This window comes from Amblyomma mixtum, chromosome 6, assembly GCF_055824585.1.
Source record: "Amblyomma mixtum isolate Tamu chromosome 6, ASM5582458v1, whole genome shotgun sequence".
Lineage (NCBI taxonomy): Eukaryota > Metazoa > Arthropoda > Arachnida > Ixodida > Ixodidae > Amblyomma > Amblyomma mixtum.
In genome coordinates, this window is record NC_143017.1 from 85,472,676 (window position 1) to 85,498,208 (window position 25,533).

Below are 25,533 nucleotides of genomic sequence, written 5' to 3' on the forward strand. Positions count from 1 at the left end.
CCGTTGCTTGTGAAACGACAAACCGGGCCCGCCACTCCAGACCACTTAGGCGCTAATTCCAATGAGTTTTCGCTGATTAATACGCTTAGCCAGCAAGCTAAACTCTACGAATTTTTCTCTCGCATTCTAGATCGGTCCTAACTGCAACCGGCAGCTAGAAATATTTCCCTCGAGTGCATAGCGCGAGTGCCACGCAGAACGCGTACGTCATCTCTTTTCGCCGTCTCCTCTCATCTGGTACACCGTGGCGCCGAAAGATTTTTGGACAGTGGAACTCTGCATTGCCACTGCCACCACACCTGAACTTCCGCGGCGGCAGAATTCGGAGACAAGCACCAAATGAATGCGCCATACGCCCAACTTTCGGCGAAGTTTTTATTTCGAAAATGTTCAGAAAAATATCATGTGGCGAATATACATTCACGGCGATGTGGATGATGAGCAATAGCAGGTTGTCAGTTGTGCTTCTGCCAAACTCTTGCAGTCTTCGAGAGTGATACGGAGCTCTTGATCCGACAGACTGGGGTTCGCACGCGCCCGGCACATTGCTCCCGCTGTGAACACTTATCTCTTGCTCTGCCTGCGCGTCCTTTCACATACGAACTCTGCACTCGCCTGCGTGCCGTGTCCTTTGCCCGAGTTCGTGCACGACATTGCTCCTCCAATTAACTGACGCCACCGCCACCCGCACATGTTAACTCCGGGAAGGGAAGTGAAATGTGGCGAATCCCCGGCAACCTGCAATGAAGTATCCAATAGTCGAGAACGGTGTTACGACGCCACAAAGCGTAGCATTGCTCGAGACACCAGAGTCATTGGTCTGCGGAGGCTGCGTTTGGTCGTCTAAAGCAACGAGGCACACTCAAGCCACGGAGTCCAACGTATGTGCCTGCTTTGCCAGGAATCCGGGACAAGAACTTCTAGTTTCCTTGATTGTCACCAGGTGGCGCATGCTGTAACAAAAAAGAAAAAAAAAACAGCGCGCTGATATCATGCGAAAAAAAAACCAATAAATTGCAGCAGCAGTTGAGATTACATCGCATGTCCTTGCGGTTGCGAATTAGAATCTCTAGACTACTTGGCTACAGAGCAACGACTACGCAACTGCGGACAGGTTGGCTTTTAACCCTACTGCGCGCGATAAGACAAGGACTGTGTTCACAAAATCTAAATTTTGAAACTTTTTTCTTCATCTGCAGACAATAAGGCTTGAGGAGCAGAAAGCGGAAATCATCCTCTGTTTCCTTTGGCAATAAGCAATCGAAGCAGTAGCATTTTAATAAATCAAGTTTTTGTCCCCCAAAACTCTTTAAAACTTCGGCTATATTCATAGACTCCCATTGCTAGAAATTTGAAAGGCGTGGGAACAAAATCTAGATTGGACGCCGGGGTCTCGCTGCCTTCAGATGCTCACAAGATCATGAAAAAGATCTCATCATTTCAGAAAATCCAGGTCAGTGTGAGTGCGATTAGTTATTGCAAAATATTTGTCGCCTCCCATTGAACTATCACTGCTCGGCCCTGTCCCGAAGTCCTGTTAAGGGGTTATTAGTAGTTATATGGAAAGAAAAAATTTTCTGTGGCTTAGCTTGGTTAAGCCCGGTAATTGCGAAAGCAATATCCGTACCTACGCCATGGTTCAGCTGGTACTGTAGCTGGTGGTGGTGCTTGTGGTTAGACTTGTGGTGATGCATCGGTTATACAATCCAATACAATCCAATGTAATGTAATCTAATCTAATGTAATCTAATCTCATCTAATCTAATCAAATATAGTCTAATCTAATGTAACGTAATGCAATCTAATCTAATGTAATCTAATCTAATCCAATCCAATCAAATCAAATCAAATCAAATCAAATCAAATCAAATCAAATCAAATCCAATTAAAACCAATCAACTCCAATTTAATCCAATTTAATCAAATGCAATCTAATGCAATGTAATCTAATCTAACCCAATCTAATCCAATGTAATCTAAGGCCGCCGGTGCTGGCAGACAGCACGAGATGGTCGCCCAGCTCTTCGGCGTGACGTCACACAGAGGTCATGCGAAAGGTCATTTCATGTGCACCGCCGTCGCGCGGCAAAGGCTTGAAAGTGCAAGTAGTAAAGCTTTCGCTTAAAAAATTGGTAGTCTAATTCGTACTGCGGCTAGATTACCACGCTGCAGGAATACACTCGTGCTGTTCAACGTTTTCATCTCATTCTTACACTAGCGAGAACACAGCGAACGTTGTCACTAAAGAAACCTTTATGAACTTGTTTCGCTATGCGACTTGTGACTCTGTTAGACTTGTTTAAGCATACAGCGATGACATAGTAAGTGCGATATTCCAGGGAACTAGCCGCAGTACCCACCTTATGTGTGCAGTGGCTTTGCCATGAAAGCTCAATGTGCCCAGCTTTTTCTTCAACGCAGGCGGAGTGTGGTAGTCTGTTCAGGTCCCCTTTGTGTAGGCAGTTTTTCACCACGATCTCAGCCATACGCTGCACAAAAAGAAGGCCCAAAAAGATTTGTGAACTGAGCCAAGTTTCACTCTTACTCAAGTGGGACCATAGCAGAAAACACAGACACTGAGAGGAGGGGAGGAGGAGGAGGTAGAAGAGGAAAGGCAGGGAGGTTAACCGGAAGAATAAAATAAAAAAAAAATGAGAGAATACAAACACAGCCCTATGCTAGTTGCTGTCTTCGGTACCGTGTTTTTCGCGCTGCTTTAACTTGAAAATGAACCCTTAGCAACTAGCCCATTTCATCATCCTAAGTACCTTTTACTGAGTTAGGGCTTACATATTTGCGGCTTACATAAGTTACTGAGTTGGGGCTTACATAAGAAAGGGGGGGAGGGAGAACAATAGTAATATTGAGTTTCCGAACATTGGATGACTCTTTAGTGGTACCCTAGCGCGTTGGACGCGTAAACCAATGAAAAAACTAATCTTCCTTGGCATTATGTTGTCAAGAGAGTCTATTTTTTTGTTTTTGTGCTATGAATAAACAGCATGCATTTCTCTTTATGGAAGTGCATCATTACCGCTAAGCTTACCTAGCTTCCATTCCGGATTGCGACCTTAGGAGTTGTAAAAAATGGTACAAGAGAGATAGCCAAAGAAGCCAAATGCTTTAATACTTTACCCAGATAGGTCATGTAATATGGTTTTTATCTTTCAAGTTTCGAGATGGCAGCTCTTACCTGGAGAAAAAAACTTCCGCTTCCGCCATAGCTAACTAGTGCTTGTTAGGAAACATCAGACGCTTACATTGCCCTGCGTCTGCCCTACGTATCTCTGAAAGGCGCATTTGATTACCTTTATGTTTCAAAACACATAACTGTGTTACGTAGCATACACTCAAGGTGCAATCAGGACGGTACTAAGTGCCGATCTTTTCTCGGCTTTACTATGACTTTTGTCCAGAAGCACTATTTACTGTCGGAGCTGCGAGTGCTGCTCGCGTTAGTAGAAAGTGCCGTAAAATGATTAACATGGCAGCACTACGCGAAGAAACTGTCGTTATATTAGAATATTTCTCATGCTGTGCGCCTTCATGTTTTCTTAAACTGCAGTATCTATCTAAGATTATAACAATATAAAACGACTCTTTTGTACCCGCACAGCATAAACAAGAATAACATATAAAATAATATATATAAAAACATCAAAACCATACTACATACTAAGAAGCTTAATAGCTGTCGAACATAAAGATCTGTAGATAGGGCAATATGCAACGATCCCTGGAAAAATTCAAATAACCAGGATCTATATGAAATGTATAATACCTTTTAGTTTATTTATTAGCAGTCATTAAATACAGACTGCAGAACACTCCTTATATTAAGTTTGTAGAATGGTGCAGCTTTATGTTTAGCCCAGATAAAACTTTTTCTCAAATAATAAGGAAAAGTACCTACATTTGTAAGTTACTAGGCACAAAGGCGTCGCCGGTAGTATGTCTGGTTCCGTCTCCTCAACGTCAGTAAAGTCGTCAGTGTCTTTCTGGAGAACGGTGTTACATCTGCAAAAGAGTGCAATTCAAATGGGAGAAAAAAAAGTTCGTCAATAATTCGGTAGTAGCAATTATGTAGTGTATAGCCAGTTTCTAACTACGCTTTCCGAATCATCTCCCTGGACGCTTTTATCGCCTTCTGCAATGTGTCAGTTACTGACAAGAACTAGAACCAGAAATTTTAAGCAAGCAACTTACAATATGGTGTAAGTGCCCTTTTTCCTGTATAGCAGAGGCTTCGACAAGAATACGCTTTGCATTTCAGCCGCTATGAAACTGAAAATTTTGCGCTGATTAAAACATGAGGCTTGGGAATTACCCTTAGATGTTAAGTACGGCAATATCGCTGAAGAGAGAGATAACTGTCGAGCGATAAAGAGGATTGCTTAATGTCTACCTCGTTCACAATGTCGCCTATCGTCTATATACTTCCTGAGAGAATCAGCAAATATCCTAGAGTTACTTTTTCAAATATGCATGCCGAGAAGAATACGTAACCTGCAGAGATGACAAAACATCGTTTATTGGTAACCGCGGGTTTTCATAGCAGTGCTGTCTCCATAAAGATATGTATGCATATAATTGTACCAGCTAAAAGGCTTCAAGATTTTAAGGCTAAAAAAACTATTGCTTTGTGGTCCTGACTGAAAACCATGAGTGGAGGCGTAATAACATAGCTGTCAGAAATTTGTATTCATTGCACTCAACAAACTATTTATCGATTGAAATGAATGAAGAATTGTGATTTGACGCCAGTCATCAAGAAAAACCCTGAGTGCCAAGGTACCCTATGGCCTCGTTTTGGAAGCACTCACTTGAAATATTTTCGATTATATAGCTTTCAGATCATTTTCTTTCTTTCATTCCACTCTCGTTATAACTGCTAAGCTCGAAACATTTTACAGGCTTATGTAGCTATGTGAGTAGCCTTAAAATGAATAACAAAAGCTTCTGTTATTTCTTCGCGTTCTCACGTGTTTTATAATAAGGGAGTAATTACTCATTGACATCCACACGAGCGCAGCCATACGGCTACAAAGGAAATTTATACAGCTTTTTCAGAAACTTTGTACTTAAAGAAAAATTTGACTTGGTCCGGGGCTCGAACCCGGGACCACCGCTTCCCCGGAGCAGTCGCTCTACCAGTTGAGCTAACCGGGATGGCAAGCTTATGGTAGGGCGAGAGCGACTTGATCAATAACTCGAATTGGGAACAGTGTTGGTCAAATGTTTAGGGGAATCCCCCAAGGTGGAGTAGATTTGTAGATTTGTTAGAAATCTACTCCACCTTAGGGATTCCAATAAACATTTGACCATCAGGTGTTTTATGTTTGCATCGGCTGCTACACGAACTCAGGATCTATGGTGTGGCAGCAACCTATATAGTGTACAGTCCATATAAACGAGCTGCCCCTGTGAACTCCTCCTCCGTTTGTTTTTATAAAAGGAAGGCTTCCACCTTGCCACCAAGACACTGAGACCAAGACTTGCGACTGTCAGAGCTCGGAGTTTGTAAGGGATGGCAGCTTCCACGTTAGCGCCGCGTGTTAAGCGAAGACATAAAAGCGACATAAAACGTAGAAGCTGTATTTTCGCAACTGAAATGTTTTTTCTTTCCCTAGAACCAGCCGTTCCTGCTGCACTAAGGTCTGCTTTCCGAAATACAGTGCAGATAGTGAAACAAACAAACGGCATCGGTCGCTAGGGCATTGATAACAGGACTGAGTGAAGACAACCCATGTTTCCCATTTCCTTTGCCCCTATATATTCGAGCAACAACAGGATTTGGGGCGGGACTCGGCGTTTGGTCGGTGCATTAAAATACGGTTATTTGGTTGCCAACAAAAACACGAACTTCCATGCGAGAAAATTCGTCAGAGATTAAAGTGACGGCGTTGTGCCGTTGACTGTTCTAAACTCTAGTGTTCACAACACATGCGCCGTAGTAAAAAAACCCGAAGGGGCGTAATATCGCCAAAACAGAGCACAGGACTAAAAAAAAAGTTCTCGTTTATGTTTTACATTCAAATTATCCCTTGTTGGACCTATGAGCTGTGGTAGTAATTCGTAGCTCAATTCAATAAAAGAGGAACTTTCAGTAGCAGCTGCAGTGAAATGTGGAAATACTGAGCGCGGCTTCACTGACACTGACAGATCTCTGCCTCGGCACAAGCGGAGCTTTAACTTGAAATTGCGATTGCAGTACACTGGCGAATCTGCAAACATTCGTGGCTTGAAGTCGATTCAAACACACATATCAAATACACCTGAGTATGTATACGGAAATGTCAAAGAAGAAAGAAAGCCGCTCAGCCATCAACTTACTTTTCACCGCCAGGTTTACTGTACGTGTCTGTTAAGGCAAAGCAAAGCGCATCAGTTAGTAAACTCGGTCCACTAGTACACAAACGTTTATCGCCAAAACACAGCTAATTTTTAAATTCAAAATGTACGCAGTCAATCACAAGCTTTCCAAACAGAGACTAATTTCTTTTTGATAAGTTCGTACCGGCGACACAGGGACACTGGAAGATGAGGATTAGGAAGAGAAAAAAACGGAAAGGAATATAGAGGAAGAAGATTGATAGTGTGAGAATAATTTTCATAAGCACAGGAAGAAGTTATAAGGCCCCGGAGAACAGCCAGAAAAACACAGAAGAAGCTCGTGCCTAAATCTTTTGCAGTTTCCGGCTGTTTCCGAGTAAAATGCACACTATTTATATGTAAACAGAAATAAAAAACATAATATCCGATGTCAAAAAAGAGGCGATAATATAACATAGTAAATTGATTTAATAATAACACTTAAATTGAACTTTGATGATAATTTGACGATAGGCACCTGCTTGCAGTTAGCGACTTATGGCGGGCAGTTATAGCCATATCAATTCTTAGAATTGATATGGCTATATCCTCGCCTCTTGCAATTCGAAAACCGCGCGCCTGCCAACAGCGCAAAACGAAGTCCATCAAAACGCATCAGTCCGTGATGCACGTACCACGGAGTGACGCAATTTGATTGACGCGGCTGTGCGCTCTCCTCAGGAGCGCGGTTTAAGAATGGCGCGAGAAAAGGCCCAAATTTGTTAAGCCACAGCGGTGTGCGTTATCGGGGTTGCGAAATTTGATAAACTGATATGACTATTACTAACAGCCGGTTGGAAATCTTTAATGGCAATCAGGCGCCTATCTATAATATAGCGTTAACAAATACAATCACGCTAATCACTTTACTAATTACTAAGATTTACCTGATGTGTGACGTCTGGCAGCACTGGCATATATATGTATATATATATATATATATATATATATATATATATATATATATATATATATATATATGCCAGTGCTGCCAGAAGTATATATATTTATTTATTTATTTATTTACCCTAAAGACCCACAAGAGGGCATTACATAGGGGGGGGGGGGAATGATTAAAAGAAAGCACACATAACAAATCAACTCATAACAAATGATGGTAAATATACAGAAGGCAGAGTTTGGGTAACATTTGGTTAAGTGCAGTATAACACATTGAAACCGCAAAATTCAACACGTTCAAACAAGTGAGTAATAATTAGGGCCAAATAAGTAACTAAAAATACAATGACACACAAAGGAGGCTCCGGAGCTGTTCAGCACACAAGAAATGGCAAAGCAGTATATATATATATATATATATATATATATATATATATATATTCCAGCAAGAAAAAAGTAATTTCGGAATGGTGTGTAGTAGCAAGAACGTAGACCAACGTTTGAAACGCTTGAAACAATTTATTGACGTTTCGACCGTGGACCGGCCTCGAGAATTAAGTTTCTCGAAATAAGCTAAACAACAATAAAGCCTGCATGATAATCCATGCGACGTCTGATTACTGTGGTGCCCGAAACTAAGTAGGAAGTTCTTTAGTACCTTAATGTCGTTTCTCGTTACGCTTCCCTTAATGAAGCGCTCATGGAGGCCAACGAACTCGTCGAGGCTGTCATCTACACTTGCAAATACACAGGTGAGCTTATACCTGTATTTCAGAGGTGCGCTCCACTGGAGCCCGTGCGATAAAGTGCTATCATTATTAGGGAGCGTTGGCCCGTTTCACGAAATCAGGATTGCGCACAAGTGCACAAGTGGAAAGCTGCACCAGAGGTAGATTGAGTGCTATGCAAGCGCACCTGAGCGACCGGACTGAGAGGAGTACAAAGCTTAGGGGACACCGACAGGGTGCGCAGCGGTACACGATACGGGCAACTGAAAATGTGTCCGTATAATCTATACTCCGTTTCATACATAGCTGTCAACGTTGCGAAAGGTACGAAAGTAGTCCGCTGCAAAAAACAAGCAAAATGTATCCGTCCGCCTCGCGTCGTGGCTGAGTGGTACGAAGCGCGCGCCTTTGTGTTTATTTTACAAAGGGCCTAGGTTTGACTCCCGGCTTGGCTGTTTTTTTTTTCATTTCTTTTTTATTTTTCGTATAGTTATCATTAGGTAGAAAGTCGAAACTGTCAAACTCTAATGCGTACTTTGAAAAACACTGCGCTATTTACTTGCGCTGCTTACTTGTTTCGAAGGGTAAAACCAGTGTAGTGTATTGGCGACGGACGTGATTGCGAGGTGCTGTTCTCGGGCGTTCAGTGACTCTTTTGCATGCGCCACACAATGAATAATTAATTGTGTGGTGATAGAATTCAGTGCGGCGTCGATTATTCCGAGCAGCCTCGGCTAGCGGCAACCCGGATCGGCGTACTCAGCGGCTTTAAAGTGAGCGGCGTCTGATTCGGGAAGTGTCCACTTTTGAGCTGTTGTCACAAAGAAAATTCTTTGAAGTGCTTCTGTTCGTAGTGATGCTTTGTATTAAATGTCGGATTCGGTGTGTTATGGGTGTGAGCTAGTGCGGTGAGATGGGGATTATTGAAAGCTGTGTATTTGGGCCGTGAGCAGAGATTCCGCTGCGCAGGTCATCGAGCGCAACAAGTGGTGTCGTATATTAGCGCACTTGCCGCTGCAGTTGACATTGTTATCGTGAGAAGCCGACGACGAAGTTCCGTGGTTCCTGAATAGGGCGCACAAAGTGGTTGACGAAGCTCGCTGTTCGTTCTCCACACAGTAGCTCGTCATCGTCCATCGTCCTATCGCGGTAACAATATAAACGAGTAAAAATTTGGGCTTCTTACACACCAATGATATGTAAGCGCAGCGTGAGTGAACGTTGTGGCTGGCATTTAGTTGTTTACATCCGCTCTCATATTTTTAATCTTTGTAAATATCATTTTTGTAACTAAAGTTGTCCATTTGCTCGATCGTAATCTACTATCGTTGTTTTTCACTGCTGCCACAACTCACAAGAGTGTAGAAACTGGTGCTGTAGGTTATGGAATGGTATATATAACATTTGCTACGCGTATCATTGAGTGGCCTACAGCGGTTGTACGGTCGGTGATTTTTACAGAAAAGAGAACTGCGCACCAGGTCTCGGAGGAAGGAAATGCTTCAGGTGAACCACTCAAGCAGACGACCTGACCGGCCGGCCTGCGCGGCCGGCCTAGCTGCGAAGACCTGATACAGGAGGGGCCGGAAAAAAAAACAAAGAAGAAACTAAGGCACTCTGTTTTGTAGAACATAAAAGAAAAAGCAATCTTTTTGCAAAATAAAACACCGTTATCATTATACTGCAATATCAACCAACATTTACTTTAATTTTGAGTTCATTACGATTTTTACTTTTGACGCACTACATTACGATGCGGACGAGGAGCGCGAACAGGCGCCGGAGCCTTGGCTGCGTTGACAGCTATGTATGAAACGGAGTATATTATAAAGTTGTCTTGTCCTATTGGAACAGACAAAAATGTGATGCAAGAATGAAGGGAGACGCAGCAGCTTCCGCAATACTTTCACGACGACAAATGCGCCGGAAAAAAAAAATTAAATTATTTTACTTGCAAAGCATTATTCACAGTTACGGTCCGACGTGCTGCGGACGAATACTCTCGAATGCTTCAGTAAAGGGATTTTATGTAATCTGGACGGCCATAGTGCAGCTGTTTGCATCGGTAGTGCTCGGAATCAACACAAAGGTTGCAAGTACACAAGCGCACCTCTTTTCCCCTTGAGGTACTTGAACTTCACGTAGACGACAACCATCACCGCAGCAACCAGCAGTGTCGCGATGAGTCCCAGCAGCCCTCCGATTAATGGCCAGTTGGCAATCATGCCACGACTTCCAGCTGTTGCAAGAAAACGACTATTAGAGTACATGCGACGCAGTAAAAAGACCATCTTTGAAATCCATTAGAACTATATCCTTACAGACCAACTGATGTATATTTACTGCCAAAATTTTATGCTCACATACCAAGAGAGTCAACAATTAAAAAAAACTAAGTTAATTTGTCCAAACTAGTTTTCAAAAAATACTGCATACCACTGGGCGACCATGCAGGTAAAATTGCGGTATAGGAAACTTAAAAACTGCCCACATTTTCACCAAGGAAGTCAATCAACATCGAAAGCTGTCTGTGTCACCTCAGGATAGAAAAATCTTGCCAAGAATTATTATAGCAGCGGATAAAAAAAATAGCATTCATTCTGGAGTTCATAGAAGAGGATCTAGCACTCCTCGTGTCGCCCCATTGTGGCCGGCCTCAGTGCGCTTCACGTAGGGCGTCCGTGAGTTAAGAAAAGATTGGCATGAGGCTTGGCACCGTGTGCAGCGCAATAAAAGAACAGAGACCAGACATTGTCAGAGCTTTGTTATCCCTGGTCTAACTCCTACAAGCTTTCATCGCTAAGCACAGCTTATACCCGAAAGCGGCAAGAACCTCATATTGTGGCGCCGTTTTTTGTTTCAGAAAAAAAAAAAAACGTTACCAATGATATATAAATTTTTGAGCACTGATTCGCTTAATGTACTGCCCGTGTCACGAGTGGTGATTGATAGCTAGCGTCCAATTTGAGCTCCGTACGAGAAAGAAAGTAAAAACAGAGAAACAAGCGAATGGGTTGTGTGCAGCTAAAAAATGTCAATATCGCATGCATGCGCAGGCATAGTAGCAAAAGTAAAAGAATAAGGATGAAGAAGACGTGCAGCCGTGTTGACAGTACACAGACATCAAAAACTGAGCAACTGACCATTTATTCTTTAATGTAAAAAGAGAGTCCTTGTCGCTTATTTTTTTTTTCTAGCTAGTTTTGCCTCCCCTTCTATCTTTCCTTTAAGAACATACAGAACGTCAGATGGTGCGGGAAGTTTAAAAATGCTGAGTGGAGGAATTCAAAACGAGCAATTCTGATGTAGTCGGGATACCCAAACACGGGAACTTGAGAAACATGTAATTTTGATCTCGTCAGAAAGGGCCTGCACGTCTGGCACGTTTGATCGGTGATGTAATGGAAAAAAGCTCTGAAGCTTTGTTCGTTATGGAATTTGTGTATTTTTTTACCTCCGATGGCTTTGTGCACTGATGCATATTTGACACGGTGCCTTAAAGGAAAATGAGTGTGGTAAGAGCGCGATGTTGTCCCACATTTCCACTTAATTTACATGAAAGGTTACAAGAGCTGCAAAAGGCCGAATTACGGGACAATCATCGAAGTCCACGTTTCTTGCACGTCACTGTTAATTGTGATGAAGTGGTGGAATACAGTCAGACACTTTCTATAAAAACATAGATGGGAATGGTCTAGTCTGCCAAAGCATAGCAAAATCTTGCTTTCAAAGTCTGTGAGGCGTCCGCACCGAGGAGATAGTATTGTGATAGAAAATCACTTGGATGCATTTTTCACAATATCAGAAAACAACAAGCCTCCCAAGGAGAGATCTGCTGGCGCCTTCTTACGATATAAGAAAAAAAAATGCGTTCACACACATCTTTTCGTTGAAAAAAGTTAGCCGACGAATACCCTTCTCGATAATGAGATTTTTGAGCTCAACTACTGCGCTAGTCGAACAATAGGCGATTGCAAGCGAAACGCTCAGTGCCGAACGAAGGCGGCTCATGGATTCAAATTGGACACTGATCACAGCGTTTATTTATTTTTATTTATTCAATACTGCCAGCCTTAGTAGGCCCAGCCAGGAGGGGCAATACAATGAGGTACAAGGCAAAGTAACATCTAGCACGCAAACTAAAAGATAAACAAAACAAAGACAACCCATGCATGATTCGAACAAAAAAAATAGGCAAATTGAACAGAATGCCTCCGCAGAATTCGAAGTATAACATACAAAAGTCGTTATAAAAAACTGGCAATGCTCTCAGTGCTTAACAGTGCAGTCAAAGAAAGCTGGTTCCACTCAGTTATTGTTCGGTGAAAAAAATATTTAAACGAGCTGGTTCTGGCACGATAAGGTGTTAAGGACTGGGCGCGAGGATGTCTCGTTAAACGCGTGTCTAGTGGTTTTATGTAAGGGTCCGGGCTCATTGATAACTTGTTATTTTTCAACAAAAGTCGTTCTGTCTCCGATGAGCCCCGCCTCGGGCGAACGACCAGCAAGCTACTATGCTCTACTCTTCACTCTTTAGACAATTCTTCACTCGGACATCCAGAAAAGTCTAGGTTGCGAATGTATAAATGTTCACTTTTACCAGCCGTGGTGGCTTAGTGGCTATGACGTTCAGTTGCAGAGCCGAAGCTCGCGGGATGGAATCACGTTAGCAGCTGCGGCATTAGAGTGGAGGGGAGACGCAAAAACTGCTATGTGCTGCGCGATATCATTATACTTTGAATCACGCCATTGGTCAAAATCAATTCTTAGAGCTCCATTACTGGTGCCTCACACAGCCCACGTGTCGCTTCAGGCCGTTAGACCATTCACACCACACATGCACTACTCATAAGCCTCGCAGAAAACCGGAGGCAAAGCGAAGAGCAGAAAAAAAGCTAAAAAATGTTTAAATGCATTTCATTCAAGTGATGAAGGAAATTACTCGTGGTGACAAACATGTAAAACTGCTCCCAAAACTGCAGCTCATGAAGGAAAGAGTGAGTAGGTTTGTTAGAGACAAAAGAAGCGAAATACACAAACATGATCAAAGTGATGCACACGTATCTCTAAACCGTGGTCCTTAGGCGCAAACAGCGACCTATTTAGCAAGCGTCCGAGCTTGTTGCTTGCACGCTTGGTCGTAAGCGGTGCAGCATGCGTTAGACATCTTGGCTGCATTACAGATTAGTCATTAGGCGGGAATGGTCGCGCGTTCACGGCGGTGGAGCGTGGCCAAGAAGAGGAGGGAAGAGATGTCGACGCCACTGGCGCGAATGACGACGACGTAGGGAGCGGTGAAAGGAGTCAAGAGGGAAATGGAGAGAATAGTAGAGGTAAGCGGGGTGTTGAAGCTCTCTCTGTGAGATGGGCTTCAACGCTCTGGCGGGAGCGCGCACGCGGTACGGGTGTTCGAGGAGAGGCGGCTGTAAGAAACATCTGCCACAGCTGTTCGCGTTTCAGCCGCCCGCACAAGGTGGTGCCGCACCGCCCAAGTAACAAAATTATACTGCTGCTGCAAAACACAGAAATGACTTCCGCGAGCCTTCCTCTCTCTCTTTTCCTTCAAAGGTGGTGTTTTCTAATCCTCCTCTTCACCTTACTCTACCCTTCGCGCCACAGCTTCCTCACTGCTCTCTTCTTTCGACGCCTTGGAAGGATGGAAGCCCGCTTGCGGAGGGAAAGCGAAGAAAGAGAGAGGAGATGAAAGGAGGGGAGTAAAAAGAAGAAAGAGAGAGGAGGTGAAAGGAGGGGAGTAATAAGAAGAGACGAAACTGAATGTATTTTCCGCCGTGAGCGCTCCTAAAAGTCGCTGCGGTTGCAATGGCGGCGGCCTGGGCAAGCGGCTTCAACACCAGCGGCAGCAGCAGCTCGCTCTAGCCGCCTGTTCCCTGGAGAGAACCGGCTTGTCTCGTGGGGCCATCATTGTCGCGTGCAGGCATCAGAGCGGTTTCTATGCCTGCGCATATTGTTTCCCCGCTTTATGCGGGCCCGCAAAGCGCCCCTTTGTCTCTCACTTTCTTTTCCTCGAAATCTTCGATCGTCGTGCTTCTTAGGAAGCCGTCGAGACAGTGAGGGGCGCTCGCTATGAACTTGGTTCCCTGCGTTCTCGCTCCTCTCCCGAGATCGCAAATGGGTAAAAAGGTGTATAAGGAAACAAGCTGCCCTATATATTTTTTTTCTTTCTTTTAGTCTTCACATTTGCCTCCCAGCTTCTTACCTGTTTGAATGACATGAAAATGATACCAAATGCGAAATGCGCTCGAAATTTCCTTCTAACTCATGATTTCCTCAAAGGAATAAGATAAAATGAAAAGGGATGAAAAAAGCTCCGGTGATCCTGAAAGGATAAAGAAGTTTCACCCGAAGCGGAAGATAACGCGAGGTTTTTGTTCTATATTTATGTCGTTTTCTAAATGTTGATGTATCTGTGAACCGTGTTTATACTTTAAAATACCTTTTCCGCCGACTCCTTTGTTGCTGGAGCTTCAAGCTTCAGCAACACCGGGCAAGAATTTTGCACACGGTGCGAATAATGTCAAGAAAGCTTCCAAAAGCAAAGGGACAAACGTCAACTGTTTTTCTGAAAGCTCGCTTCGCTCTTCGCCCAAGCCTTTTTATGTTTCTAAACGAGATAAAAGAAATAAACAGGACGCGAAGAGCCAGTTCAAGGTCCATTGTCAACAATTTTATTCCGCCATTGTGTACTCAAATAAATTTTATCCTTTCTCTCTTTCCTCTGGTACCTGGTTTAATGACCGAAATGCAGCTATCATCCTTATGAAACTTACTGCGTCTTTAAGAAAGTCTATTAAGTATCCGTATGCTCTGTCTCACTGTCATTCGCATCACGACGAATTGGGATGCAGTTCTGTGACCGAATAGAAGCTGCAAAGAACACAGATATAAGTTTTTAAGATCATTTTACTTTCTCTGCACAACAGAAGTGACTGAACTAGCGTGACTTACTTGCCACTTATCTGGCATTATGACATGAACTGTGAACCTTAATACATGAAATATTTTTGTTTGTGTCGTAATACATTAATATAGCATATACACTGTCAAACCACTTTTTTTTTGCTTATGATGTAGGCGAAGTGAACCTCACCTTAGATTTGTTCCATGCGCTTTTGTGTTTAGGCCTGGGGCGTTAATTATGGCTGGTTTAAAAATGTTAAGAGTGAAATATTCAGTTACAACAACTAGACATAAATTTGGTACACAGCTGCATTTTAATACACAATGACTCTCATAGCCATTTCTAAAAGAAAGGGCACCAACGGTCTAGAGAGTTTTTTTAATTATGCCGGGTGTTTCACCAAACACTTTAAAACACTCCAAGCGAGGAGCGTTTGAAACAGCAAGAAGTTTTTTTGAGGAAGTAACTGTGAGAAACGGCAGACGTTAGTTTATATATCAGGAATAATTAGGCTTGACATATAAGGATGTAACGAAGACGATAATACGTACTCTATACTTTGAATAGGTTTTTTATTGCACGTGCAGGTCTCTATACACTGCGAAAGCATGTAGAAAACACAACTAAAGAAGTGTATCACTCGGCTAGTCACTATACACTGCAGCTTTAAACTTTCAGTTTTTCTTTTCCAAGTCTAACTTTCATGATCCCAAGAGTTGTTTTCTACTTCTTACGAATTCGAATTCAATGAATATCGGACTCTCATCACCAGGCTTGTATTCTTCACAGTGTTCGGAAAGGTTTCCTTTAGCGTTTTCTAGTTTTGGGCTGGGCTCGCGCAGCCTGTCAATTAAGCACCTTGCGGTTTGGCTTACGTAGAATTTACCACATGTCAAAGGAAAAGAGTGCGCAACGCCTTCCTCAGAGTTAATAAATTTTACTTCTTCCTCTTCGTGCCTGTGCACTTCTTTAAAAGGAAATAAATTTGTCATCCTACAATGTTTCACTGTTTTATCAGGTACAGAAAAACACAACGCAATTATCTGCTCGCTGGCCAATTTTTAAAAGAATATGTGAAATACTGTGGATATATGGAACCGCAGCTACTTATTTATACTTCGCAGGTGTGCTTTCACCTATATAAAAATGATTTTTACAGATTATATGTTCATAGCATTACAATAGCCAGTCTCTTGTTACAGTTTGACTTGTTAATTGTAACTACTGTTAATAAAGTGCTCAAACGACTTTTCCAGCGACGCTTTCAAGCACGTTTTTACAATACTTCTTTTTGTCAGCTTAGAGCGTTAGTACTATATGCAAGTAAGTCTGTGTTAGTTTGAGACGCATAGCTCCAGAAAATGTGGTCTTGAGACTTGACGCAGAAGTAACAGCTCCAGCGGCGATCTGTCTCCACGATGAACCTCATACTGAGCGTCAGGACTTTCGCTACGTTATCAGTCAAGATAACTTGTTTTGGGGGCGTAGACTGATCATTTTTGTGCTGTAGGCCTGGTAGGATGATGCGATCGAAGGTGACTCAGCTAGTGGTGACACATGAACTCGGTGGTATGGTCAGCAAGGCGAAAGCAGTACTGAAGTTGGCGCCTGGCTGTATCGGGAGGTATACGTCTTCTTCTAGTGGTACTTCCACCTGCTTCAGGCAAAAGTGCGCTGGTCGATGAAATTCAACTCTTTCGATCTTGCATACCCTTTTGCCATGACCCGCAGAAGTTATGAAGGCCCCAAAGATGCGACCGGCGTCCTGAGGAAGAAAGTTCGAGCGTACGCAGAAGAAAATGGATCTTACTCTGCAAACTGCTCTGGCGATGAGCGACACGATGACAGTGTGTTGTCCTCGTTTAGTCCGTGTGTTTCTAGCACTGCAAGAGAAACGTAGTAGGGGGGCGGCAGAAAGTTAGATAGGCGGATGAGGCTAAGAAGTTTGCCAGGATAAGATGGCCACAACTGGCACAGGTCAGGGTTAATTGAAGAGATATAAGAGAGGCCTTTGTCCTACAGTGGGCGTATATTCAGGCTGATGATGATGATGAAGTTTCTCCTCGTGTTAGTTTTCTTTTTTTTCCTATACTTAACGAAAATACTCAGCTAAATTCTGCATCACAAGGATTTTTCTCAAGCTGCTCTTTGTGAGATTTCGTTTATGCCCTCAAAATATGTCTTTGATTTCGAAATCACCTATCGAAAATTCGTTTTCTTTGAAACTCATTTCTGAATGGTTTCACAGGAAACCTTGCCTAGCTAGAATAGCCGCTCTTAGGTATGTCGCCCTTTGTTCCACTTCTTTTACGTCGCTTTAAAAGGATGTACTGTCATTGACCGCTTCGCACGAAATCTATAAAGTGGTTTCAATAGTGCACTCGGGCCGTCTTGACAATGGCGAAGAATGTAAAAAAATTACTTCTGCAAACGCACTGCGCTAGAAAATTGATTTACTTTCACGGAAACCTTACGTGAACAACCTCTTATATTATCTGGAAGACTTCGCAATGTTCCGTGCGGACTTCTCCAGCAATAACCAGTAAACACCTCTGAAACCTTCCAGTTCAAACACCTGGGTTAGGAAATATAAAAAAAAAAGACGTGAAAGGAGGCGCTCGTCCGTGGCTTAGGCTTCATAGACTGCTCTTATGTCTTGCGACATTGCCGTCATAGACAGCATTGCAATAAGGCCTCCACGCTAAATATGCTGAGTTTTCCTCGATGGCAGGCAGTCTCGCATAACTAAAAAAATGTGAACTGTGCAGGTCTTCCAAGAGTGTGCACGCCTACGTATAGGAATTTAAGCTTAGTCCTTTGGTGCCCAGTGTCGCAAATTCATGACATGCCACATGCGCAAAGTACTGATTAGATCATGGAGTTTAGAGGCAAAGTTTGGTGTCAAAAAGTTTCCAGCAGGTAGCACTTTCCTGTATGAATGTTTGGTATCACTATCAGCAAGCTGTGTGAAAAAAAAATTTTATAGCTAAGCTTAAAGGCTTAGCGAGTCAGCTACCCAAAGCTCTTATTGCTTTGGTTTAGTCATATGTGCCTAGATTTTGCCGTGGAACCAGCATGAAGTTGCGCTTTACATCAACCTCACCGTCATCACCTCCTCCAACGGTAGCCACCTTCTGGGTTCTTTCCGTGACAGCCGCCTTCAGGTTGCGCATTCCTCCACTCTAGCCATGACTTCCCAACCCACTAGGCCAGCCAACTCTCTCCCTTTCTTCTCGCATTTACTGTTTTCTTCCTTTTCCTTGAAAAAGAAAACGGGGATTCTTCTTTCTTCGTTTTGCCATCTGCTGTTAGGTTGTTCGTAAGGGTAAATGAATTTGTTTAAATTAAGTTGTTTCAATTAAATAAAATGAATTCTTTTAATAATGTTAAATTAAGTAATCCAACTAGTAATTAATGTTTCCTGCTGTCGGTGTACATTCCACTGTAGAATACAGGACTCTGTGGTGAAACCAAAGCTATAACTGATTTCGCTGTAAAAGGGGGCGCGAATGCTCGATTTTCAGGCCGCGTCCAACAATTCCTCCCCTGTTATTTGCTGACAAGGTTTACGGGTGAAAAAGGGAGGCATTATGTTGGATAACAAATTGTCCTTTCTCTGGCCCTTCAATTTTATCTCTCACATAACTCGGACTTGCTGCACAAAATAAATCAGATACTGATTTACTAATTTACAATGTGCCGAAGTCTCGAATTTGGTCGGCGCTAAAAAAAATTTATGCTGGCTTTTTATTTAGGTATACATTAATTATAGCATATTGTGGAGGAGGTTATTTTAACAAAAATAAATGAGTAATAAAACAAATTAATACAGCGGGCAGAATGAGAGATTAACTGCAAACAAACCCAACGTCACTTGCTGGGGTGCGAGGATCAGAGAAGCGGAAAGAAAAATGACTATTTCCGAGATCCAATCCTTCACGGGATATCTGGGTGAGTCTTATATTATGTGTTTTCTTGTGCTTTGTGTGCCGTTATTATGTTTAGATTTTGTATGAGCACGTGTCGATGGAAGAAGTCGGGGCTGTACTTAGCTTTAAGAGTGCGCGTTTTTGGGCGAGTTGGCCTTACCGCCTTAAGCAAGGGAAATGCGCACAGAAAGATACGGACGTGAAGTGCCCATGCGCAGATGGGCCCATCCTTGTGCACTTCTCTTCCGCGTCTTTTTTTTGTGCATTTCCCTTGCATATGTTTGTGCTTACACGCCGCGTCTGCTCCGAGTCAACAAGCCCAGGTAAAAAACAACTAGCTTTCCTGTAAACTTGTAGTGCGCGTCGAGTCTTCTCGACCAACGCGTTGAGGGCCACAAAGACCGCGCCATTCAATTCGGAGTGATCTTACAGATGGAAGGAAATGCACTCTCTAGTGGCACTACTTCCAGCACTCTAAACGAGATCTTCACACTTATTTATGTGACCAAAGTCGCAAGGTGGTCAGACAGTTATCTATATAATGTTTTCCCTTTAGTTCGTGGAGTCAGGACCCCGGACTTTTCGATTAGGCGCGAAAACACTGGCCTTTTGTCTGCATTAATGTACCTCACACAGGTATTGATGGAAAAGTCACGATGGTTGTAGGTTCAGCAACACCTCATTTTCTATTTATCGGTGAAAGAAATAGAGAAGGTGTTTATTAACAAGGAGGTGTTAACACAAACTCCTTGTCACGCTATCCATATGTAGCGAAGGATGCTTTAGTCCTTTACGGGTAGTCATTTATGTTTGATGGGTGCGTTCTTTCCGTGAATGAAGCACCGTCGTGCACTGGTCGGAACCCCAAAGTGTTCCGTAATGTAGAATCTCTATATAAACAAACCACAAAACATTATATCAGCGCAGCGCCACAAGTACCGTTGTCGTTGACACTGCGGTAAGCACAATTGCTAGAAGTGTTTTTATGTGTGTGTAGAAAATTCACGAGACATTTATTATTGTGCAATGCGAATTTGAGCTATAGCTGGGGTGGTTAGAAATACTAATGCCACTCAGAATGTCTAGTAATTGAGGGGAGGGTGCGGGATGTCTGTTACGTTTACGCCACCAAATACTCAATTAAGATTACGGGGAAGCTGTAGTCCTTCTGCTGACGGTGCTGGAGTAACTAGGCTTTGTAAGCGGTCATGGGGTGTGGATGTGCTCACACGGGACGTGGGATTGTTGATTGGTTTATTGGTTTATTGGGGTTTAACGTCCCAAAGCGACTCAGGCTATGAGAGACACCGTAGTGAAGGGCTCCGGAAACTTCGTCTAGATGAGGTTCTTTAATGTGCACTGACATCGCACCGTACAAGGCCTTCTAGAATTTCGCCTTCATCGAAATTCAGCCGCAGCGCCCGGGATCGAACCCGCGTCTTTCAGGTCTGCAGCCGAGCACCGTAACCACTGAGCCACCGCGGTGGGGCCGTGGGATTGTTGAGGCGCAGCCTGTGCAGACGACGTCGCTGACAGCAACGATGCCGTTCGGCGAACTCCCCGAACGTGCATTTAAGAGATATCGCTTAAAACAATCACGACACTATCGACGCAACGGCGAACATTGTTTCGAGGTACGCACCGGTGAGCTTCTCGGCCGGTCGTAGCGTGCTGACGATGAAGTGCACAGGCGACCTGTGTCCCTTGGGGTTGGCCGAGTACAGGAACACGCGGAAGGTGGCACCACCTTCTAGGCCGCTGAAACTGAAAACCGGCCCCGAAGAGGACGAGGCGTTGGCCACCAGCCGGTCCGTGTCCGCCTCACGAAGCTCCGCGACGAACGTCACTGGCGCCACGCCGCCGTCCCAGAAGCCCTCGGAACACTCGAACGCCACCGAGTCCTCAGTACCGTTCACCTGGCTGCAGTTGTTCACGGGCTCTGGAGGACCTGCAGGTCGAGTGTTACTGCTCCTAAAGTAATTCCTGAAAATTTCCTTGTCCAGTCAAATCAAAGCATACAGAACTATTGTGCACGTGCAGAACAATGTCATCGGGAAGACAGGAAGAAGGCAGAAGCCTCTCAAAGAAAACTCATTAATGGCGAACTTTAGCTTGAAAACAGAAAGCACCTCGGTGGCGGCGATAGCAAAACTTGAACGCCTTGGGTGTTGTAGCAAAATGGCCATTACTCTTGGCTGCACTCAATTTAAAGGCGGCAGGGAACCTCGGTGATCAGGCGCCCAAAATACCGACAACTTTCCGGAATGTAGTAGAGCACGCTCAGGACGCTAATGTTGAGCTGAGCGTGTTTATGGTCGCGTCTCTCATGTCGGTTTCAAAACCTGTTGTCGTGCCTCGATAGGAGCGGGTTCCGGCGTTGATAATCAAAGCGGATAAAAACGAAAATATAGCTGAGAGGCAATTTTACATAGAATCTGGTCCCCTAACTAAAGAGCTCTACAAAGACCTCTGATTACTACTTAGCTACTTAGGACTGATTGCCAAATATTGGGGTTGAGAGCCCTGGTGGTCAAAGATCCAAACCCGCCAGATATGAATATTCGACGCTATAGCTTAGACCACTGTTTAAGGTCCCTGAACAGGAAAAGATAATTTGGCGCTTGCAGTGCAAACGCTGCTCCGAGCATTGTTTTTTTTTTTTTTGAAGCCCATTATGAATTGAGCACATAGAATTAGCCTAGTTGACCTCGCGTACTAGGTCGATGCTCACTTAGTTATCGCCTCGGCGTTTAATAAGGATTCATCGCGGGCTGCTTCTCAAATGACTTCTGTAATCAGTTCGCAATTCCTTGTTAGCAACAGTTGCACCCACGCAGCTGTAACTGTGAGTTTGAAGGTGATGTTTCCCCTGTGAAACATTTAATCATCCAGAACTAATCTTCTGCAGTAAAATCGGCGCGATATTTTTTTTTAAACGACTACACTGTCGACATCCAAGCAGGACCCGTAATTACAGCCGTGCTCACTCCGTTTTGGCATGGATGAATGCGACGCAATTATCAGAATTTATAAGCGGCTGCGTGAGACACGTGCACTGCTTGTGCACGACCGTACGGCGTAACTCAATATTTTATGCGAACTGTATCCTCTGTTTGGTGTCAGTTACCCACAGGTCAGAAGGGCCTGTATGCGTGGCGCGAAGTTCTCACTTTAGCACTTTTTTTTTTCTAATTAATACTGCACCCTGCGGTAGTATGCCTTCAATCAGCTGCTGTAATTAACGCCTTGCACAAAGTCGACATTCTTTGACATTTTGCTGATATGTACGACTAGTTTATTACTGTGCAATTACGTGCTCTTGCTAGTTTTGGCTGCGCTCTATAGCTCGGTGGTAGAAGCCGCACCGTGCTGGCGGATTGCAATGCCTACGCCTTGGAAAGACCTAGCTAAAATTTCTCCAATATTAATACTCACGCCAATATCTCTTTTATTTGTGTTCTCTTTTTGTGTTTCTGGCGCGAAAAAGACAAAGAAAGCAAAAGCAAATTTTCTTTCTTCAGGTCGCCCATGTCGATTTACGGTGGGAGGATGTACAGATTTTTCTCGTGCCACAATCTCGCACCCCACACATTTGACGATGTTACGTACCCTATGATGCGAAAACGGATGTTCAGGGGACGTCGAAACAATCCTCCACGAAGGCACAAACAGCATAGTGCACCACTTACAGAAAGCCGGACTTGAGCCGAAAAATCCGAAATCCTGCTGATGAATCGAACACAATACCGAAAGAAAATCAATGCCGTTTTACAACTTAGCCTATTAGGAAAACTGATACCAATAGTGACATGGTGCAGAATATTCGGATTCATCGCACAAGAAAATAACAATCCAAACTCTAACGTTGTACAATATTAGAAACACTGCCGAAATCTAACGCATCTAATCTAACCAATCCTTCGCAAAAAACACGGGCTTGGAGAAAAACAAGCCACGCAGCTAGTCACTTCACTCGTATGTACCATATTCCTCTCCATCACCCCGTACCTAACACTAATACAAACGCTAACTAGAAAGCACGAATATTCTCTAAACATCCTTCAGAAGATCGCTCAGGGTCTACCCATACACATATCAAACCAGCGACTGCAGCAAACTGGCTTCTTTCGCACTGTCGCCGAACAAACACAGCAACATAGGGACAGGCAAGCAGCGCTCTTATTTTGTACGGAGCAGGAATGCAACATCCTGAAACGAGCAGGCATCACCCCCGCCAGCCTGATACTAGTTAACCACCCTCAGCTACCGCCTAACACCGCATTTCCAAACTTGCCAAATGCTCGACGCCACACCTCCATGACGGCGGACGTCACACAAGCCGAACCATCACCCCAGAGATACGACATGTATAACGATATACACGGACGCCACAGGGTTTAATATGCAGTATATGTACCCTAACACAGAGCAGCGATCACCCACACTACTGGGCCATTTACAGTCACCCTGCGTTCGACACCTGGTCATGCTTGGATTGAGAGCGAAATGACTTGGTTCATCAACGGGCCCACAAAATTAACAACCGGCCCCCTCGATCCTCTGGCCAAATGCAACGTCAGCGGAAGACGCCTCAGCATACAAAGAGCGGATAGGTTAACATTACCGGAGCACCAGAAACACCACACAATATGACCGCGCCCTCACCCAGCACAGAACAAGCACACGTCCTTCGCAAAGTTAAAAGTAACACAGTCCTTACCCCAGTAATGCTCTGCCGCTTCGGATGGTGTGACAAAACTCAATGTTCGAACTGTACAGTCCAGGGCAGACAAGCAACACATTCTGTACTCACGTAGCACTGCAATTACCTCTCCTTATTTTTATCACCCTCCCCTTCCTTCCTGGATTGCTTGGCTTCACTCAGGCTCTACAGATGATCAGCGGGCCTTAACGAAGCGTCTGCTCTTTTCACTGGGCCTTACTGCTGACACTGAATACGTTTTTATGCGAAGCATAATAACGTAGGTTTCGGGCCTTCGCGCGACGCCCGGCGGTGGCCACCATTGACCTTCAAGTGACCTTCAAGTAGGTCACGTGACATGACGTCACGCGATGACGTCACACCGGCTGCAGATGGAGCCTCATATCGCGCCGCTGGTCGCCTCCCGGCGGTGACCACCATTGACCTTGAAGTGAGATCACATGATGTGACGTCAGGCGATGACGTCACACCGGCTGCAGGTGGGGCCTCATATCGCGCCGTCGGACGTCGCCCGGCGGAGGCCTCCACTATAGAGTTTCTTACTATTACCTAGAGGGAAAGCTGGCAGCCCGTCTATGGGAGTTTGCATGGCGACCCCTCGAGACCACTTCAGCCACCATGGGCGCTCAAAGCATCATGGGGCGGTGAGCTACTTGTTGCGGAACTGCAACTTTTGGCCAAAAAATAATAGCCAAATAAAGCTGTTTGATAACTACAAACGTCCTAATATTCAATACCTTGTCTAATGATTGCAACAAACGAGCAGAAAAGCATTTAAGTGCGAAGTTTGCCCAAAATAAGAGACGACTCGCTCTCCTATTGGCCAAGTAGTGAACACTATAAAAACTAATATTTCGTAATTAACAGGCGCACTTTTAAAAGCAAATATGTTTTCAAAAAAGATGTTGCTGCTTAAATACTATAGGAGGTTTTTTAATGGCATTTCGGAAAAGTTAAACCTTTTATTGGCGTCGTGTGTCGTAGCATTTTCACTACTATGGGTTTTGCCCACTGCGTTCGCGCGAAAGTCGTCTGCGCACACACGAACAGCGTTTTCGGAATGAAACGTCTTAGTAGTGCCACTCTGTGTTCCCAAAAAACTAAGACTGTCTCGCAACAAGTAGCTCACCACCCCATGATGCTTTGGGCGTCCATGGTGGCTGAAGTGCAGCGCCGCCAGCTTTCCCTCTAGGTAGTAGTAAGAAACTCTATGGCCTCCACGCTTCGGTTCGCGCCGTCGCGCGCGACGCGGCGGCGGCGCCACCATCGCTGCATCAGGTGATATGTGACGTCATGCCAGGGATGAGGCGGCGCGCGCCCGCCGTCGCGTCAGTCTCTGTGCCCGCAACCGCGCCAGCGTCTTTGCGCCGGGCATGTATGCGGTCAAGATGCCTCCAAACGCTAAGGACATGCTTCGCATCCACTGGGCTTAACCTTGATAAGCCTCCAATTTTTTTTCCTCCTTCAACTCCTTCTCTCCGCATTTCAGTGGCACCTTAATATACAACAGTAAATTAGCCACCGTTGCATTATTTGGTAGAGGGGTAAGCGGTGCATCGCTCGTTATTCTTCAACTTCAGTTCGCTTCATCATAGGCGTCCGTGACATCCTTTGTGCTAAGGGAGTGACTCTGTAGAATTCCTAATTTTGAAATGCTTGTCGTTGCTTGCAGGATAAGAGTTGTTATGTGTCTGAGTTTTTTATTTCAGACTGCAAAGTTGCGTAATTAGCCCTAGTGCCTTGCAAATTAACATCAATGTCCTGGAACACAGAAATTGAAAGAAAATACGCAACTAAGAAGAGCTTTCGTAGGTGCGACCTCTGGCAACAGTAAGTCATTGTTAAAGGACAGGAAAGCATACCTGGCGACTCCTATAAATTTTTCCAGCCAAAGACAGTCTCCAGAAAACAGAAAAAAGGGGGCACCAAGTCACTAAATTACGGCTTTTCTGTATTTTTCCA

The 25,533-nt window shown here is 44.2% G+C and overlaps 1 protein-coding gene across 1 annotated transcript in view; it reads right to left on the minus strand.

Annotated features, from left to right (window-relative positions):
• Positions 1-862: 862 nt before the first annotated feature.
• Positions 863-25,533, minus strand: part of LOC149339585 (neural cell adhesion molecule 2-like) — a 156,631-nt gene continuing 131,960 nt past the window's right edge. Inside the window, exons 12-17 of the mRNA XM_089550952.1 lie at positions 20,491-20,796; positions 10,111-10,239; positions 6,334-6,361; positions 3,927-4,017; positions 2,383-2,489; positions 863-953 (exon numbers count right to left, since the gene is read on the minus strand). Of these exons, the coding sequence (XP_089407078.1) occupies positions 863-953; positions 2,383-2,489; positions 3,927-4,017; positions 6,334-6,361; positions 10,111-10,239; positions 20,491-20,796 (752 nt within the window). The remainder of the gene's footprint in view (positions 954-2,382; positions 2,490-3,926; positions 4,018-6,333; positions 6,362-10,110; positions 10,240-20,490; positions 20,797-25,533) is intronic.